Consider the following 17,529-nt stretch of genomic DNA (forward strand, 5'->3'; position numbering starts at 1 on the left):
TAGAGAGTTTATATCACGCAATTCTAACTTTATACTGTAACTCGCAATAGAGAGTTTATATCACGCAATTCTAACTTTATACTGTAACTCGCAATAGAGAGTTTATATCACGCAATTCTGACTTTATACTGTAACTCGCAATAGAGAGTTTATATCACACAATTCTGACTTTATACTGTAACTCGCAATAGAGAGTTTATATCACGCAATTCTGACTTTATACTGTAACTCGCAATAGAGAGTTTATATCACGCAATTCTGACTTTATACTGTAACTCGCAATAGAGAGTTTATATCACGCAATTCTGACTTTATACTGTAACTTGCAATTGAGTTTATATCACGCAATTCTGACTTTATACTCTAACTCGCAGTTGTGAGTTTATATCACGCAATTCTGACTTTATACTCTAACTCGCAATAGAGAGTTTATATCACGCAATTCTGACTTTATACTGTAACTTGCAATTGAGTTTATATCACGCAATTCTGACTTTATACTCTAACTCGCAGTTGTGAGTTTATATCACGCAATTCTGACTTTATACTCTAACTCGCAGTTGTGAGTTTTTATCACGCAATTCTGACTTTATACTGTAACTCGCAATAGAGTTTATATCATACAGTTCTGACTTTATACTGTAATTCTCAGTTTACAAGTTTATATCGCGCAATTCTGACTTTATACTGTAACTTGCAATTGAAGGATTTATATCACGAAATTCTGACTTTATACTGTAACTCGCAGTTGCAAGTTTATATCACGCAATTCTGACTTTATACTGTAACTCGCAGTTGCAAGTTTATATCACGCAATTCTGACTTTATACTGTAACTCGCAATAGAGAGTTTATATCACGCAATTCTGACTTTATACTGAAACTCGCAGTTGCGAGTTTATATCACGCAATTCTGACTTTATAATTTGTAATTGCGAGTTTATTTCATGCGATTCTGACTTTATAGTGTAACTCACAATAGAGTTTATATCACGCAATTCTGACTTTATTCTGTAACGTGCAATTGAAAGATTTATATCACGCAATTCTGACTTTATACTGTAACTCGTAAATGCGAATTTATATCACGCAATTCTGACTTTATACTGAAACTCGCAGTTGTGAGTTTTAATCACGCAATTCTGACTTTATACTGTAACTCGCAATAGAGAGTTTATATCACACAATTCTGACTTTATACTGAAACTCGCAGTTGTGAGTTTACATCACACAATTCTGGCTTTATACTGAAACTCGCAGTTGCGAGTTTATATCATACAATTCTGACTTTATACTGAAACTCGCAGTTGCGAGATTATATCACGCAGTTCTGACTTTATAATTTGTAATTGCGAGTTTATTTCATGCGATTCTGACTTTTTACTGTGACTTACGGTTGCGAGTTTATATCACGCAATTCTCAGTTTATAACTCGCATTTGTGAGTTAATATTACGCAATTCTGACTTTGCAATGTAACACAGAATTATGAGTTAATATCACGCAATACTGACTTTATAAGTCGTAATTGAGAGTTTATATCACGCAATTCTGTGAAAAAAAGAAATCTGAATTATTAGACAAAAAGTTGCAATAACCTTTTTTTCAGTGGCAGAAATGGGCTTTCCTAGTAGGAACATAAAATGTCTGTCCAAATAGATTCCTTGATCCAAGTTCTATGATAGGCTGTCCTACCTGTCTTTCAACATATGTATTTGCGTACAGCACATTGCATTACCCTATTGCAGAGGAAGTAAGAATGGAGGCGTTTTTATCGGTATATAATGCACTCTGCACTGTAGTTTTCTGAGCGTTGAATGAGACATGAGGTAATATGACAGCACTGCATTCATCTCTCATCGTACCGCTGGTTTGCCTCTGCTCTGCCTGTGTGTGGTCATGTGTTTTGGAGGAGGCGTGGCTTTGGAGAGCGATTTGCAGGGAGGGTGAGATCTTATGCTTTCAAAGCTACCTTGCTATTGCTAACCTCTTCGAAATGCCCTACCCTGCCTTTAATATTTCATTAATTAACAATGTCAATAATGGTCACATGACATGCAGGTAAGCATAAAATATTTAATGTTTTATTTAGATTTTTTTTTTGGAGCTGCAAAATGATTAGTCATGATTAATAAATTCAAAATAAAAGTTTTTACATAATACATGTGTTTGTGTAGCTTTTATATTTATTATGCATATATAAATACACACACATACGTACATATATTTTACAAATAAATATCTGCATGTATTTGAATGTAGAGACTTAAATAGAAATATTTTACATTTAATCTAACATATTTTTCCTTAATATGCTGTAAATATGTATGTGTGTGTAGTTAAATATACATTATAAATATACACACTATGTACACACATATAGTATGTCAATATTAACTTTTATTTTGAATTGATTAACAGCAATTAACTGCTTTGCAGCCTTATTTATTTATTTGTTTTTGTTAACAACTGTTTATAGAAATGTTCTTCTGGGAACAGTAGTATAAAACAAAAGGCAACTGTGCAAATTTAGAACCCACACCTTGGTAGACTTCAAAATAAATAAAAAATGTAATACAAAATAAATAAATCAAATAAACAATAATAATACAATTTTAAGTATTCATACATAAATAACAATAAAATATGTTTTAAAAAAGATTTTAGACACAACATTAAAAACTGAAAGCCATAAATTTACAGTTTTTACATTAGATATTTTTTTTTACTTCAAAATTATAATAAATGATTATTAAAATTAATTAAACTGTATTGACATTAAAAAAATCCAAATAAAAAAACAGCAAAAAAGTGGGAAATATATATAAAAATAAATGTGAAATATGAATAAAACCTATAATATTATCTCAATGAAATAACACTGATGTGAATAACGTGTTGCATTCCCAAGTGCACATTAAACTCCCAGTTGATGTGTATCAGCATCAGCTCTGAAAACACACTATTATAATGAACCACAGCTGAAGATGCACATCAGGTGTTTGATTGATATTTGATCTGTTTTATTATTCTCACAGCGCCACAGAGAATGATTCGGTTGCACAAACTCATCACCTCATAAACCGTCATAAAGCAGAGACTTTATATCCTTTCTTAATCAACCTCACCTGACTAAATGCAGATGAACTCAGTGTACAGTGAACGTAATTATGATCAATACTGTTTGGCTTTTGTCATGATCCTTTAATTGACGTCTCATGCTGGGGTTAAAATCATACAGTTTCCCACGAATCTGTCGGTGTGATCAAATAATACATCAAAAAGTTGCATACTGCACTTTTGTTTTTGCAAATACAGTGGCTCATTCAGGTTGTGTACAGAATACATGTAGACCTACAGAGTATATGGTAGTGAGCTATTGAGAACACAGCCAGTGAGCAAATTGTCTACGTTTAGTCCTGGAACTCTGTCTGTAGTAGTATTGAGTTTCAGATTGATTGTTTGTTAATATGTGTCTTTATGACCTGAGAAACCTCCCTCAGTAGTGTGTGAGGTGTTCAGTAATCATCTGTTATTGTCTCAGATGTTGTAAGGAGAACTGAAGTTGAATACATGCTGATGGACAGTGAGGGACACACCGAGTCTCACATCAATACAAGCCTGGTTTTATCCTGGTGAACTAATCAATGAACCCACCTGTGATTCAGTAAACCACTGCATACTACACACTAAAGACTGCACATGCACACTACACACTACACACTATGACCTCTGTCTCATTCTGTTATCTACACACTATAGAAAACACATTACACACAAGCTACATACTGCACAATACACAAACTAACATGTTTTAAAATCTACATTCTATATGCGATAGAAAACACTTGAAATACAGCACACTATATTCTACATACTGCACAATACACACAATACATTATATTCTACATACTACATACTTCATTCAGCAGCATATTTCGCCATCTACATACACTACACATTGCACATTATAATCAAACCACTAACAAACACACTGCATACTACATATTTTCTACACCATTTATGAGTACAAAGTTTTTATGCAATCTACATGCTTTACACTATGAAGTGCACATTAGACTCTATACACTAGGAAATGCGCTACACTGCATATTGCGCACTACATTATATTCTGCATGCTGCACACTACATACTTCATACTACACACTATTTAAGAATACTACATTTTCACCAATCTCCACGCTCTATAGACTAAAGAAATCACACTACATACTGTACACTACATTTTATACTACATAGTGCACATTACATACTACACATCATTTCTGAACATTGACGTTTTAATCTACATGCTGTACACTACACAGTGCAGATTACACTGTACACAATAGAAAACACACCACACTATATACTGCACACTTCATACTTCATTCTTCACACCATTTATGAATGCTAACATATTTTACAATCTACAACTTAAGCACTCTATAAACTATAGAAACACACTACATGCACTAATATTGTTAAATTGCACTCTACATACTTCATTCTTCTTATGAACACCAAATTATTCTGCATTCTACATACTGTACACTAAACCATGCAGATTACACTCAGTGCACTACACGTCACACACTACATACTGCATACTACATACTTCAAACCATTTCTTAACACTAATTTATTACTAACACTCACATATCCAACATGCTGCACACCACACACTGCAGAATACACTCGACACTCTAAAGACAACACTACATACTGCATGTATTATAATACTTATTGCACACTACATACTTCGGTCTACACATCATTTATAAACACTTATTTACTGCACACTTCATTCTTCTTCTGAACACCAAATTATTCTGCATTCCACATGCTGTAGACTAAACACTGCAGATTACACTAAAGAAAGCACACTTCACACACATACTGCATACTACATAGTGCACACACCACTTTAAATGAGCGTTCAGAATATGAGCTCATAAATAATTATAATAAAAGGTGTCTCTAAAGGACACGTTTTCCTTGTGTCAGGGAATGAAATATGAAGTGTGTGATCAGTCATCTGGCCGTGCGAGATCTTGTCAGCACTTTACAGCAGTTTTATCACTCGACGGCACGGTTTCCACGGAGACAGACTGTTGGTTAACAAGCTGAAGAGGTTAAGCAGTTGAGAACGTGGCCAAACGAGGTGTGAGATGATGCTGATGGGTCCTGGCGGGGGGCTCGCGTGGCTAATGTGTTGTTTCAGAGGAGATGTCGCTGGATCTGACTGAACTCGGTTCATGTCCGTGATGTGACCGTCGTGCTGAGTTTCTGATTGGCATGAATGTGTAGTCATTCCCTTCAGAGAATCAGAAAGGGTGGTTTCACCCAGCACAGTCTGAGCGTCTCATTGCAGAAGAAGGCAGTGGGAAGCGTGTGCTGAGCGTCTCTATAAAGCAGAAGTGTTTATCTGACGGGTTGGACACATCTCAGACGTCTCTCTGGTTTGCGCTCATATCATCTTCAGAGAAATCTCAAGTCCATCTCCATCTCCTCCATGTCAGCGGATGCTGCCGTGATAAAAGCGCTTGCACTGTTTGTTCTTTATGAATGCACTTTAAATCATTGCAATAGTAGAAAAAGAGTTTTTTTTTTACTGCACTGGCACTGATTTCTTTTTTATTTCTTTAATTTTTTTATTGGTTTATAATAAATACTACTTGGGATCTTATGCAGTGTTGCATCTTGAATATGTAGATATTTGAATAAAAAAACAACAACATAAAAATACCCATTATATATATATATATATATATATATTTGACAGTTTTACATTTATTTGCATATTAATGTAAGATTGCATGCAGAATGTCATGTAGCTTTTTTGCAGTGTTTAGATATTTGTTCTGGAAAACCAGACAAAAATACCCCATGCATTAAATGTATGCATGTGTGCATGCTAATGTAAATGCTAAGTCTGTCTCTTCCAGGAATTACTCTGCTAACATTCATTGGTAATTAGAGGAAGCTGCTAAAGGAATAATTACTGTTAGTTAAAGTGAGTTTGACAGGGTTAGCGGGACAGATGGAAATGTTTAGCTCTAATGAGCAGGACGTTCCTCTCATTGCCACAATATGTGTAATATATTACTGCTGATTCAGGCCGGTCTGTGGCCCTGAGCGCAGATCTAATGAGAGATGAAGCGCTGACAGGAGAGGGAAAGAAGCTCACGAGCTGTAAAGAGAGAGAAAATGAACCGTCAGCTGCTAAACAAACACACTAGTGCTAGAAAAACAAACTGTGAGGTGCTAAAACTCTCTCTCTCTCAGTGTGTGTGTGTGTGTGTGTGTGAGACTTGGATATTTTCATTTAGCAGAACTACTTTTTTTACTCGCTCACAAATGAGATTTTTCTGTCTGGCCGAGACGTGATGCAACTTTCAGAAAGCTTTGCGAATAAATAATTCACTTTGAGAGAGTTTTCCTGATGATTCACTGATAACTGAACGAACTGAATCTTTCCGGAAACGATCGAAGCATCTAAAAGACAGACAAACTTCATTTCTGAGAGGGGAGAAATGGGAACGCAGATGTGGAGATTATGTGTGGTGAATGATTAAGGATTCGGTGTATTATGAAACATACTGTAACTTTCACAGGGCAGAGGAACAAAACGCATGTGTTGAAATCACAGAGAAGATGCTTTGCATTAAGATGATGGATTTCAATAATAAATGTTTATTATTTGTGTATCTTTTATGTTTATTAGAGTATTGTGTTGTCATCATCTCAATATGCTTAGATAACGCTGCAAAACTATTTTCTTCCTCATTGTTTTTGTTTACAAATAAATCATAACACATTTTCTGGAAATATAAGATATTGAGTCTTTATTTGTGATGCATTTTCTTCATAAAACAAGAAAGTTTTTGCTTAAAACAAGAAAGATATCTGTATTGGGAATGGAAAATATACTTTATTCAATGGGGAAACATTATTTTTGTTGTTTAGAAAACAAGGCTTTATATCTTAAGTAATTTTGCTACTGAAATAAATATATCTTGATCTAAGGATGTTGTTTAAATATTATATTAAATGTTTTATAAAAAAACAAGACAATATACTAATGAATAAATATATATCTAAATAAATAATGTGAGTTTATACTTAAAACAAGTCAGGGGTCAGAAAAAGAAACAGCTCAAAAGGAAAACAATTAATTTTTTTTGTTCTTGATTTAAGTATAAAGTTACTTAATGTAAAAATATAAATATATATATATGATTTTTATATCTTATGAATTTTGCTGAAGTAAATGTATCTGATTTAAGTATGTTTATGTGTTTTACTGGAAAGCAAGACACAAATACTGAGAAAAATATAGTGTGTGTCAGAAAAATAGATTGAGTTGGAGTTTTTCTGACCGCATTTGGAGATAAAAAAAAAATTAATAATATATTAATAATAAAAATTAATCATATTCTGATATTTCATTGACGAACATGACATAAATACTACTTTTAAACAAGAAACAAAATCTTTCAGTTATGGGTCAGAAAACCTGTTTTATTTTTCTTAACCCATTGGCAGATATGTTTCTTGTTTTAATCCTAAACTGATTTCATTTTGAGGAAAATATCTGATGTATTTTTCTTCTTCAGTAAATGTATCCTGATTTATGAATGCTTATGTGCTATTTTCTGCTGGAAAACAAGACTCATATACTGTCTATGTAGTGTGCTCTAAATCCCAGTTCAGATGCTCCCTATGTAGGGTGCACACACCCGTGCAGCTGACTGTAGGTTTCAGGCCTTTAGCGTAGTTAACATGCTCGACGAGGGTGTAATGATCAGACTGGGTCCGTGTAAGTGCTACTGACACCGTCTTTAACTTGAGTCGTCTTTAATCACTTTAAACAGACACTGGAGCCGTGAAAGCTTCCTCTCCACTCGCAGGACCCGGATCACCTCCGTGACAGACGCTGAAGGGCGCCATTAAGCATTCAGAGCGGCTTCCCCGACATCTGAATCAATCTCACGCTCTGAAAGAGAGCCAGAGACAAAGAAAGATGTTCGCTACTGTCAGGTGAAGGGACAGAATCATGAGTAACGCCGCTGTGATGATGTAGGCCTCTTCATGAAACCAAAACAGCACTTCTGACCATCGATCGCTGTTGAGGAAAGTGCACGCTTCTGAGGGGTTCACTGGAGGCGAAACCTCGCCGTGTGGACAGACGGTTCAATCAGCAGAAATTACAGGGTGCAGAGATGATTAGTTGAACAGAGCTTTCCAGGGAATAATTATCATGTCTGCATCGCTGAAGGCTTTTCTGATGTGTTTCTTCGGGGTTACTGTTGTTAACTAGAACCATCAGGAACATTTTTGGTAAAAGGCATAAATAAACGTCATTTAAATTCTCTGTATTCTTCTATTTTCTCATAGTTTTTATTTATTTATTTATTTATACATGCATTCATGCATCATCTGTGATATCTGCAACATATCCAAACACGAATCTATTGAATGTGTGTATTGAATGCATGCACGTCTTTTGTTGCTTTAATAGAAAAAACATTGAATATTTCACTGTTTCATCTTTTTGAGAGGAAAAGACAGTGTTGTGTATATATTTATATTAATTCCAGCTTTAGTTAGTTTTTTTTTTTTTTGTGTGCATCAAGCCAAACAGAATTAGAAAAATTATATATATATTTTTTTTTTTTGTAAAAAAAAATATTTTAAAATCATTTTAATTTTAGTTAGCATTTTAGTTTGCCTGTATTTTGTATTATAGTTGTTAATTAACAATAAAAGCCCTGACTGATGTTTTTGTAATTTGTTGTGAAAGTGCAATAATACTGTAAAATATTCAATCTTAGTGATTAATAATCATGATTAGAAATTTTTAAAAGTAAGTGCTAGCAATCGATTTATTTTTGCTACATTTAAATAAACAAATTTAGTTGACAATCTAAAATATATATATATATATATATATATATATATATATATATATATATATATATATATATATATATATATATATATATATATATATATATATATATATATATATATATATATTTATATATATAGTTAAAAGAAATAGTTTGCAACCACTTACCTTTAAAAAAAGTATTATCATTATTTTCAGAGTATATTTATTTAATTATTGTGTGTTGTCATTACAGTACATATTGCTGTTGTTATTAATTTTTCTTGCCTTTACAGTGTTTTGGGCAATGTATATGATCGTTTTGTGTGGTAATGTGTTGAAGTTTATACAAATATCATTAAAAAAGAAAAAAAAATGTTTTAAAAGAAAAAAAACTAACACAATTTTAAAAAAGTGCATAGCAATTTCTAAACGTAAAAACTGAAATGATAGAAATGAAAGCTCATTCAAAAACACAATAATGTATCAGTATATTATAACGCAGTGTTCACACACACACACACATCATCGGGATCTTGTTTTGTGTGAAGCATCACTCTTATTAGCTGAGATGTTAAAGTGTTTCTCTTCTGTGTCTCAGGTCGTGTCCTGCGTCTGAAGATGTTTCGGGAGGACCACGGCTCCTGGATGACCATGTTTTTCACAACCATTCTCTCGCTCTTCATCTTCTCTCACATCTATAACCTCATTCTGCTCATGAGCGGACAGATGGGGTAAGAGATATCACGTCTTTAATTACAAACGTTCATTCCCTCCTCTCACTTATTCTGATTAGGGATGGCCATTGTGAGGAGTTGAATCATTTCTGGCTCTTTAATTCCATTAATGATACTTTTATTCTTTTCAGACAGTCTCAGTAATTAGTCGTTACTAATAGATGACAGTAAATGAGTCCAGAACCGCTGATTGATTCCAATGGAAGACCGGAGGTTCAAATCTTGTGACTGAATCATGATGCTTTATGAATGATTCATTCGAACGAACCAACTCATGAGATATATTTGTTCATAATTCATTTAGTTTTTTGGGTGATTTGTTAAACAGACGCAACTAAAAGAACTGAATCAGACTACACTGATCATTCTGTGTGATTGTTGTGTGCAGAAATGCAACAGAAAGATGATCATTTAATGCAGTTGTATGGTTCAGTAAACAGATTGATTCGAATGGATGACTCAATGATTCAGATCTTTTGAGTGCGTCTGATTTATGATTCTTTTTGATCAAAACCAGCTCATGAGATGCATTTTTTTGTAAATCAGACTTCATAATAATCATAGAGTTCAAGATTGATTTGTGGGTATTTTTGAAAGATTCATTAAAACGAACCAGTTGAAAGAATCATTACTGAATCAGACAGCATTGATTCTTCTGTTTGTTTGTTGTCATGCTTGGTTTAGCAAATGAGTCCAGAACCACTGATTGATTTAAACAGATGATTCAGGGATTCAAATCTTTTGATTGTGTTTGAATTTGATTCATGATTCTTTTTTAATTGAATTTGAATTTGACTTTTCCAAAATCATTTCTGAATCATCACTGAATCAGACTGCTTTGATCGTTCGTCATGTTTGTTGTTGTGTGCAGAAATGCAACAGACCATTTTTATTAGTTCATCTTTTGAATGGTTTAGTAGCATCCAGAACTGCTGATTGGTTTAAACAGATGATTCAGGGATTCAAATCTTTTGAGACTCTTTCTGAGTGATTCAGTTAAACGAACCAGCTCGTGAGATGTGTGTTTGTTTGTAAAACAGGCTACATTTACTGTAAGGACTTTTGAAATAGATGAATCAAAAATGTACCAGCGTAAAGAATCATAACTGAATCACATTGATTCTTCTGTTTGTTGTTCCGTGCAGCAATGCAACAGAGAGATATTTAGCATTTCTGTATGATTTTACTCAAGAACGTCATTGAACTGCAGTTCTGCATAAGAATAGCTCTTTATTCTCTAGTGAAGGAATGATTTGACCAGCCGTGCATGAATCCTATAAGCTTTAAGTGCGTTTAAGCACTGACCCGAGAATCTGCTTTACATTATGTGAGGACGTCTGATCTGAGATCAGCACATGTGCAGACAGTCATCCGTGGCGCCGCTTCAATTGCACGCGGTAAGATGGATGCCTCACTTACGGTTCGATTCGCCATCTAATGTTGAGCTCTGCACACAGCCCATGCTTTCACATTACACTCCACTGTTTGGAGAACGGCTGCACCATTTCTCAGTGAGATTGAATGTTGAGCGATCGTGTCGCCATACATCTTCTCAAGGTTAAACGCGGTCAGCATCGCATTGTTCCTGACCATAAAACCGCCGTAAGAACCAATGTTTGTGAGCGCAGCTTGAACTGATCAAAGACTAGTTTGCTACATTTGAGAGTGCCAGAAAGCTTTGTTGTTTTATTAAATCATCATAGCTTTGATGAACAGATATAAAGAGCGCAGATGGGCATTATTCTAGACCTTTCCATGAGGTTGAAGTGACTTGAAATGCAACTTTTAGCAATATCCAAAGCTGGGTTTTCACGAGCACAATGCTAAATCTGCAAGCCTTCCCAGAACAGATGCTCTCTCTTCCCAAACCTTGCTGTCTACTCCCTACATAGGCAGCTGTTTCCTGAGGCAGCATTCGAACTAGAACACAACTTCACCAGTTTCTGATCTGGAACATCTGAGTGTCACACAATACTGATCAGACGCAACTCACCATTTACTCACAGTATATGTCGTTTCTATCTGTACGTATGTGTATATGAATGTGTGTGTGTGTGTGAATGCTCTGTAAGTGGCTTTGGATAAAAGCATCTGCTGAATGCATAAATGTAACTGACAGAGTACAACAGCAGAGTTTGGGAATGCGTGTTTGAAGGGTTAATGGTGTTTGTGGGTAGGTGGCGCTGTTGTTCAGCACACGAGCGGGTGTCTCTCTGACAGCAGGGGTCTGCTGTTTTCAGCTCTGTCAGGAGAAATGATTGTTTACACCTGTGAGGAGAGGAGAGCCACACACACACACACACACACACACTTCTCTCTGATTTACTCTCAGAATAAACGTCAGATTAATGCTGGAGAAAGATCCTTCAGAGCTCTACCATGCTAACAGCTGCAGTTACTACGCTCATTGTGATCTTGGTTGAGGAAAACTCTGTTCTTAATAACAGTGGTGAATATTGTGTGTCTGGATGTTGTTGTTTATGTTCGTGTTGGAATGTTAGATTTCATCACAAATCAAAATGTGAAAAAAAAAAAAAATGATGGTGAAGCCTATTTTAGGAACAAGGAACTTAGTCATTTTTTGTTCTCATTGTGACTTTTTCGTGCCATTTGTTCCCACTGTTTTGAAATTTTTTTCTATTATCTGTAGTGAAAATCGTTCTGTCAGTCATTCTTTTTCTCTCAAATCAACAGAAGTTTAGTTCAGTTCAACAAATGCTACCACATGCATGGAGTATAAATTAAGTGTACATTACTTTGTCATTTTACACATTATGGAAATGCAGTTTTGAGGTGTGTGTGTGTGTGTGTGTGTGTGTGTGTGTGTGTGTGTGTGTGTGTGTGTGTGTGTGTGTGTGTGAGTGTAAATGTATGCATAAACAAAGAAATTCTCTCTCAGCATCTGTTGCCTCTCATCTTTCTCATTGATATTCTTTTATTCTCTGCAACACGCACACACACACACACACACACACACACACACACACACACACAATAACACCCGCTCAAACCCCCACATCACACACTCCTAACAACCAGTTCTGCTTCCTCCCCCTTCACACACACTCACACACACACACACACACTGAACAGCTCTCCAGCGGCCGCTCAATGCGCTTGTGATTGAAATGAACATCATAAACACTCACATTCTCTCTCTGCAGGTTATAGAAACGTTGATAGTCTGACAGATTTCATCGCGAATGAAACGGCATTTTTATAAATGACATCATCATCGCTCCTTTATGACATCATGTCTGCCTTTATCAAGTCATTACTGCATCTAGAGCCCAACACACTGATGATGATGATGATGATGATGATTCTCAGCTCAGTGTGTGTGTTGTGTGATGTGGGCGGGGCTGTGTGAGGGGGCGGAGCCAGCATTAAGCTGCTTTAACTCGTCAGTGCTCAAGGCGTCCGTTCCAGGCATACATCATGCGCTAATTAAGCAGCGTTATTTAATCAAGACTGCTGCACGCATGCAGATCGCATTACTCACGGCCAATTAGGACACGCTCAGACACTCTCATTTCCAGAACAGCACTGCAGACAGTGAGTCCCACAATGCATTGCAGCAACAGTCATCCCAGTTTTACTGTAAACACTTCATTAATGTAAGAGCAGACGTGGCCATTTGTTACTTGAATTTTGCATCATTACTATTATTTTTTTTTTTTTTACTGTAGATGATTTATATTTGCATCTAGTGTACTTTATATATAATGCATAAGATATTTATGCATGCATGCATGAAATTATACATCACATTTTAATCATATATCACTTATGCATTTATATCTTATGCTTTATATATGTGTAATATATATATATATATTATATATATATATATATATATATATATATATATATATATATATATATATATATATATATATATAGTATGTGCATAAATACAATTATTTATATCATTTGTTTTTATTATGTATTTATTTGAGCGTGTGCCTGTAAAATACAGCCTGTTATGTTATTTTATTTTCTACATTGGTATTTATTATCATATTATTTAAATGTATTATCAATTTTGAACACAAAGAGGTTTCCTTTCCTTTCCTTTATTATTCCTCCAGTTTTATCTACAGTGGCTAATGAACCTAAATTCTTTCTTCTGCATCACAAAATAAGATAAGGTGGACGTCTTCAATTGGCGTTTAAGAGTAAATCTCTATGTTATCTGTCTGTATTTATGTGTTTCTGTTTCAGTCCGCCACTTGCAGATGGACTAACTGGGCTGTAACCGAGCTGCGGTCGCGTGTAATTGAAAACGCCGCGTACACACACACACACACACACACACACACACACACACACACACACTCACACACTGTCTAGATAAATGTTGAGGTCCTGAAGGTGATGTTTGTGAGCCGGCGGCGCTGACACCTCACCACATAATCAATATCTGCCCAATAGATCCACACTGCACAGAATAGCTCATTTCTGAGCAGATATTTGAAGGTCGTGGGCTCGCCGAATCCAGTGACCGCGACCTTTCACCTTCGACCTTCAGAAAATGAAGAGCCAGGTTAGAGGACAGGATGGAGCCTCATCTGTTTTATTTCACCAGCAGAAGAACAATTACATTTCATTTGAATCAATATCCTGTGTTTCAGACCAAAGCTAATAAAATCAGTCGTGCTCCCAGATAATTGTTACGATAAATCAAAAATGAAGTGTCTAGGTAACGGCTTTTTCATCTGCGATTATTAGACTATGTAGATCTGAGTTTATATTAATATGTCAGGAATGACACATGACATGTTATTTAATATTGATTAATATGTGTGATTTGATCTGGAGGTTCGCTCCACAAACAAAAGAAATGTTTTATTACATATCCATATGCCATGGTACATGTCTAAAAAACATGGTAATTACTCATGGTACATATAAAAAAAAAAATAAATCAATGGTACATCAAAGAAAGAAAAAACCAGAGTAAAACTATGGTGCATATGCAAAATATGGTAATCACTATGAAAATAAATAAATAATAAACATGCTATTACAATGTAAAATGTTCTACATACAGCTAATACTATGGTGCATGTCCCAGCCAACATGGTATTACCAAGGTAAATGTCAAAAACATGGTATTACATGGGACTTTTCAAAAAAAAACATGGTATTTCAATGTTATGTGTCCAAAAAAACAGGTTCAAAAAACATGGAGATTAAATGTTGTATTTATAAAGAGAGAGAGAGAGAGAGAGAGAGAAATAAACAATGGTGCATGTCCGATAACATGGTATTTCAATGATACAGGACCAAAAAAACATCATAAAAGTATGGTGATATTCAAAAACGCAGTAATGACATGTTTACAATAACTTGGTATTTCAATGGTGCATGTCCAAAAACTTCATAATACTATGGTGAACGTCCATACATAATTTGGAGTAATATGCTCAAAAACCTCAATGGCACTCAAGGGGCGAGTAAATGACCGAATTTATTTTAGGGTAAACAAAACCCTTTTAACTGGGTCGAGTTTTTTATGAATTTGAAGCCGTGAACCAGAGAATCAGTTCGGGGAAGAAAAGCAGTTTTGACTATGTAGGCCAGGGGGTGTGGCCTGTGCTGAAGGGGGCGGGGCTAGTGATGTATCACGGGTCAACCCATCTGGAGACGAGCCGCTTCCGTTGTTACCATGACAACTGTGGAACTCCCTGGGATTAACAGATGCACATATAGGCCAATCATACATCAGGAAGTGACACTGTGTGTGTGTGTGTGTGTGTGTGTGTGTGTGTGTTACCCGCAGCCAGACTAACTGCTCAACATGATCATCATGTAAGTGCTGCTTTACAAGTTGCTGGTGCCATAAATCAAGCAGTTTCTGCACTACTAGCTGTCTAATCTAACACTCGGTGTCGCTTATAAAACTTTGGCAAATCTTGCCTTTAGTCTGGGAAGCGTTTCCCTCAGGAGATCCGCAGAATCTGCATAATTTACATTTGCATTGTGTGTGAGGAACATTTACTAATTCCTCTTAATAATTAGCTCGCTTAATTCTGTTTCTGCTGCAGTTCTGCTTTAAAACTGCAAACTGGTCGAAATGAGAGCAAATAACAGCGCTGACATTTACACCTTCATTGATTTGCATTTGTTCATTTCACATGTACTTGTTAGGGTTTGTGTTTTAATAAGAAAATATGGAAACATGCAAACCTGTTTGACCCTCGCAATCTGATGCATTTCAGAGTTAGACAGGATATTCAATAATATGATGCTGTCAAACGATTAATCACATATAAGGTCTTTGTTTACATAATATGTGTGTGTGTGTTTATTATGTATATAAATACACACACAATATATATTTTGAATATTTACATGTGCATAAACATTTATATATCTATCTATACATAATATCCACTTAATATCATTATTTATGCTATGTTTAATTCACATATTTTTTTCTAAAGCTACTTTTTGTGATTTGTTAATAATCATGACAAGCATCTTTTGTGGATAATTTCTCTGCCAAAGTGATGTATGATTAATTTGCGATTAATTAGATGAATTAATCGTCACAGCATGACATTAGATTACAAATTATAATTGCTTGACAGCCCTTATCTTAATATGCTAAAGTAATCAATAAACTAAAACTAATCAATAAAATAAATTCATTCTATAGACATAATTTGACGTATACATGCAAGAAATACAAAACTAATAGAACTTCTCATTTTCATTTAATGTTCCTTGATGTACTTAAATGAAACTATATAAACTAAAGTAGATAATAAATAAAACTGAATAAATAGTATATAAAAACATCAAAATCACTACAAAATTGTGAGAGCAGTGAGAAAAGAAATACAGAAATCTAACAAAAATATTAATAAAAACTGTAATGCATTTATTATAGATTCTAAAAAAAGAGAGATGTATGCATTGGTGAATAATTCACTATGAGCCCAATAACGTGTTTAGAAAGTAGATGTGTGAATGTACATGTCCTCCGGACTGTGTTCGTGTAGAGAATGTGATGCCCATCACTCGGCTGATCGTAATTCTGTCCCGTTAGTTGCCAGTGAGGCTCAAGGAAGCGTTTTAGGTGGATTTCAGATGTGTGGTTCCTGAGCCGTGTCTAATTAAGATTCAGTTATGCCTCAGGAGCGGTGAAGATGTCACAAACATCTCTGACTCTGAAAATGTAAGCAGCCACTGCAGTTAGAAATGGTCAAGTCATGACTGGACTTCTGTTCTCTGTGAGACCGGACTCATTAGCAGTCGCTCGGGAGCATCATTCATATTAATTCTCACGGCTGACACCTCATCCCGGGAATACCGGCACATCCAGACACATCAGTAATCCTGTCACGGACCTCGCTGACTTCCAGGAACCAGGGTCCACACAACCGATGTTCCTCCCTCATCAGGACCGCTCGTTCCGCAGTGCGGCTGGTTTGGTTGATTCAAATCAACTTTGTGCAGCTTATGTGACCTCATTTTTTAGCAGCGCGGTTCATTTTTCATAAAACTGGGCTGCTGTAGCACTATAATTAACAGAAGAGGCTCTGGGGAATTGTTCGGGTGAACCACATGTGTACAAGCAAGTTGTTGAACTCTTTCGTTATTTATATATATAGATGTGTGTGTGTGTGTGTGTGTGTGTGGTTAGAATTAATAATCAATCTGCTTACTGTAATCTGGGGGGGGGTACATTTAATGTTCAAAAAAACATGGCATTAGTATGGGAGATGTTTAAAATCATTGTATTTCTATGCTTAATATTTAAACTGCATTATTACTGTGGTAAATATAAAAAAAACCTAAGGAATTTCAATTATATATGTCCAAAACACATTGCAATACTATTGTTCATGTCCAAATACATGGTATTTGCATGGAAAATGTTAAAAACATAT

The 17,529-nt window shown here is 35.3% G+C and overlaps 2 protein-coding genes across 2 annotated transcripts in view; one reads left to right on the forward strand and one right to left on the reverse strand.

The window, feature by feature from the left end:
• The window catches only part of tmem117 (transmembrane protein 117), a 23,313-nt gene extending 9,965 nt beyond the window's left edge, over window positions 1-13,348 (forward strand). Inside the window, exon 3 of the mRNA XM_026202051.1 lies at window positions 9,493-13,348. Within this exon, the coding sequence (XP_026057836.1) occupies window positions 9,493-9,629 (137 nt within the window). The 3' untranslated portion in view covers window positions 9,630-13,348. The remainder of the gene's footprint in view (window positions 1-9,492) is intronic.
• Window positions 13,349-16,520: 3,172 nt separating this feature from the next.
• nell2a (neural EGFL like 2a) overlaps window positions 16,521-17,529 on the reverse strand; it is an 82,419-nt gene continuing 81,410 nt past the window's right edge. Inside the window, 1 exon segment of the mRNA XM_026201803.1 lies at window positions 16,521-16,529. Coding sequence (XP_026057588.1) covers window positions 16,521-16,529 — 9 coding nt within the window.

The sequence above is a fragment of the Carassius auratus genome, chromosome 25 (assembly GCF_003368295.1).
Source record: "Carassius auratus strain Wakin chromosome 25, ASM336829v1, whole genome shotgun sequence".
Taxonomy (NCBI): Eukaryota; Metazoa; Chordata; class Actinopteri; order Cypriniformes; family Cyprinidae; genus Carassius; species Carassius auratus.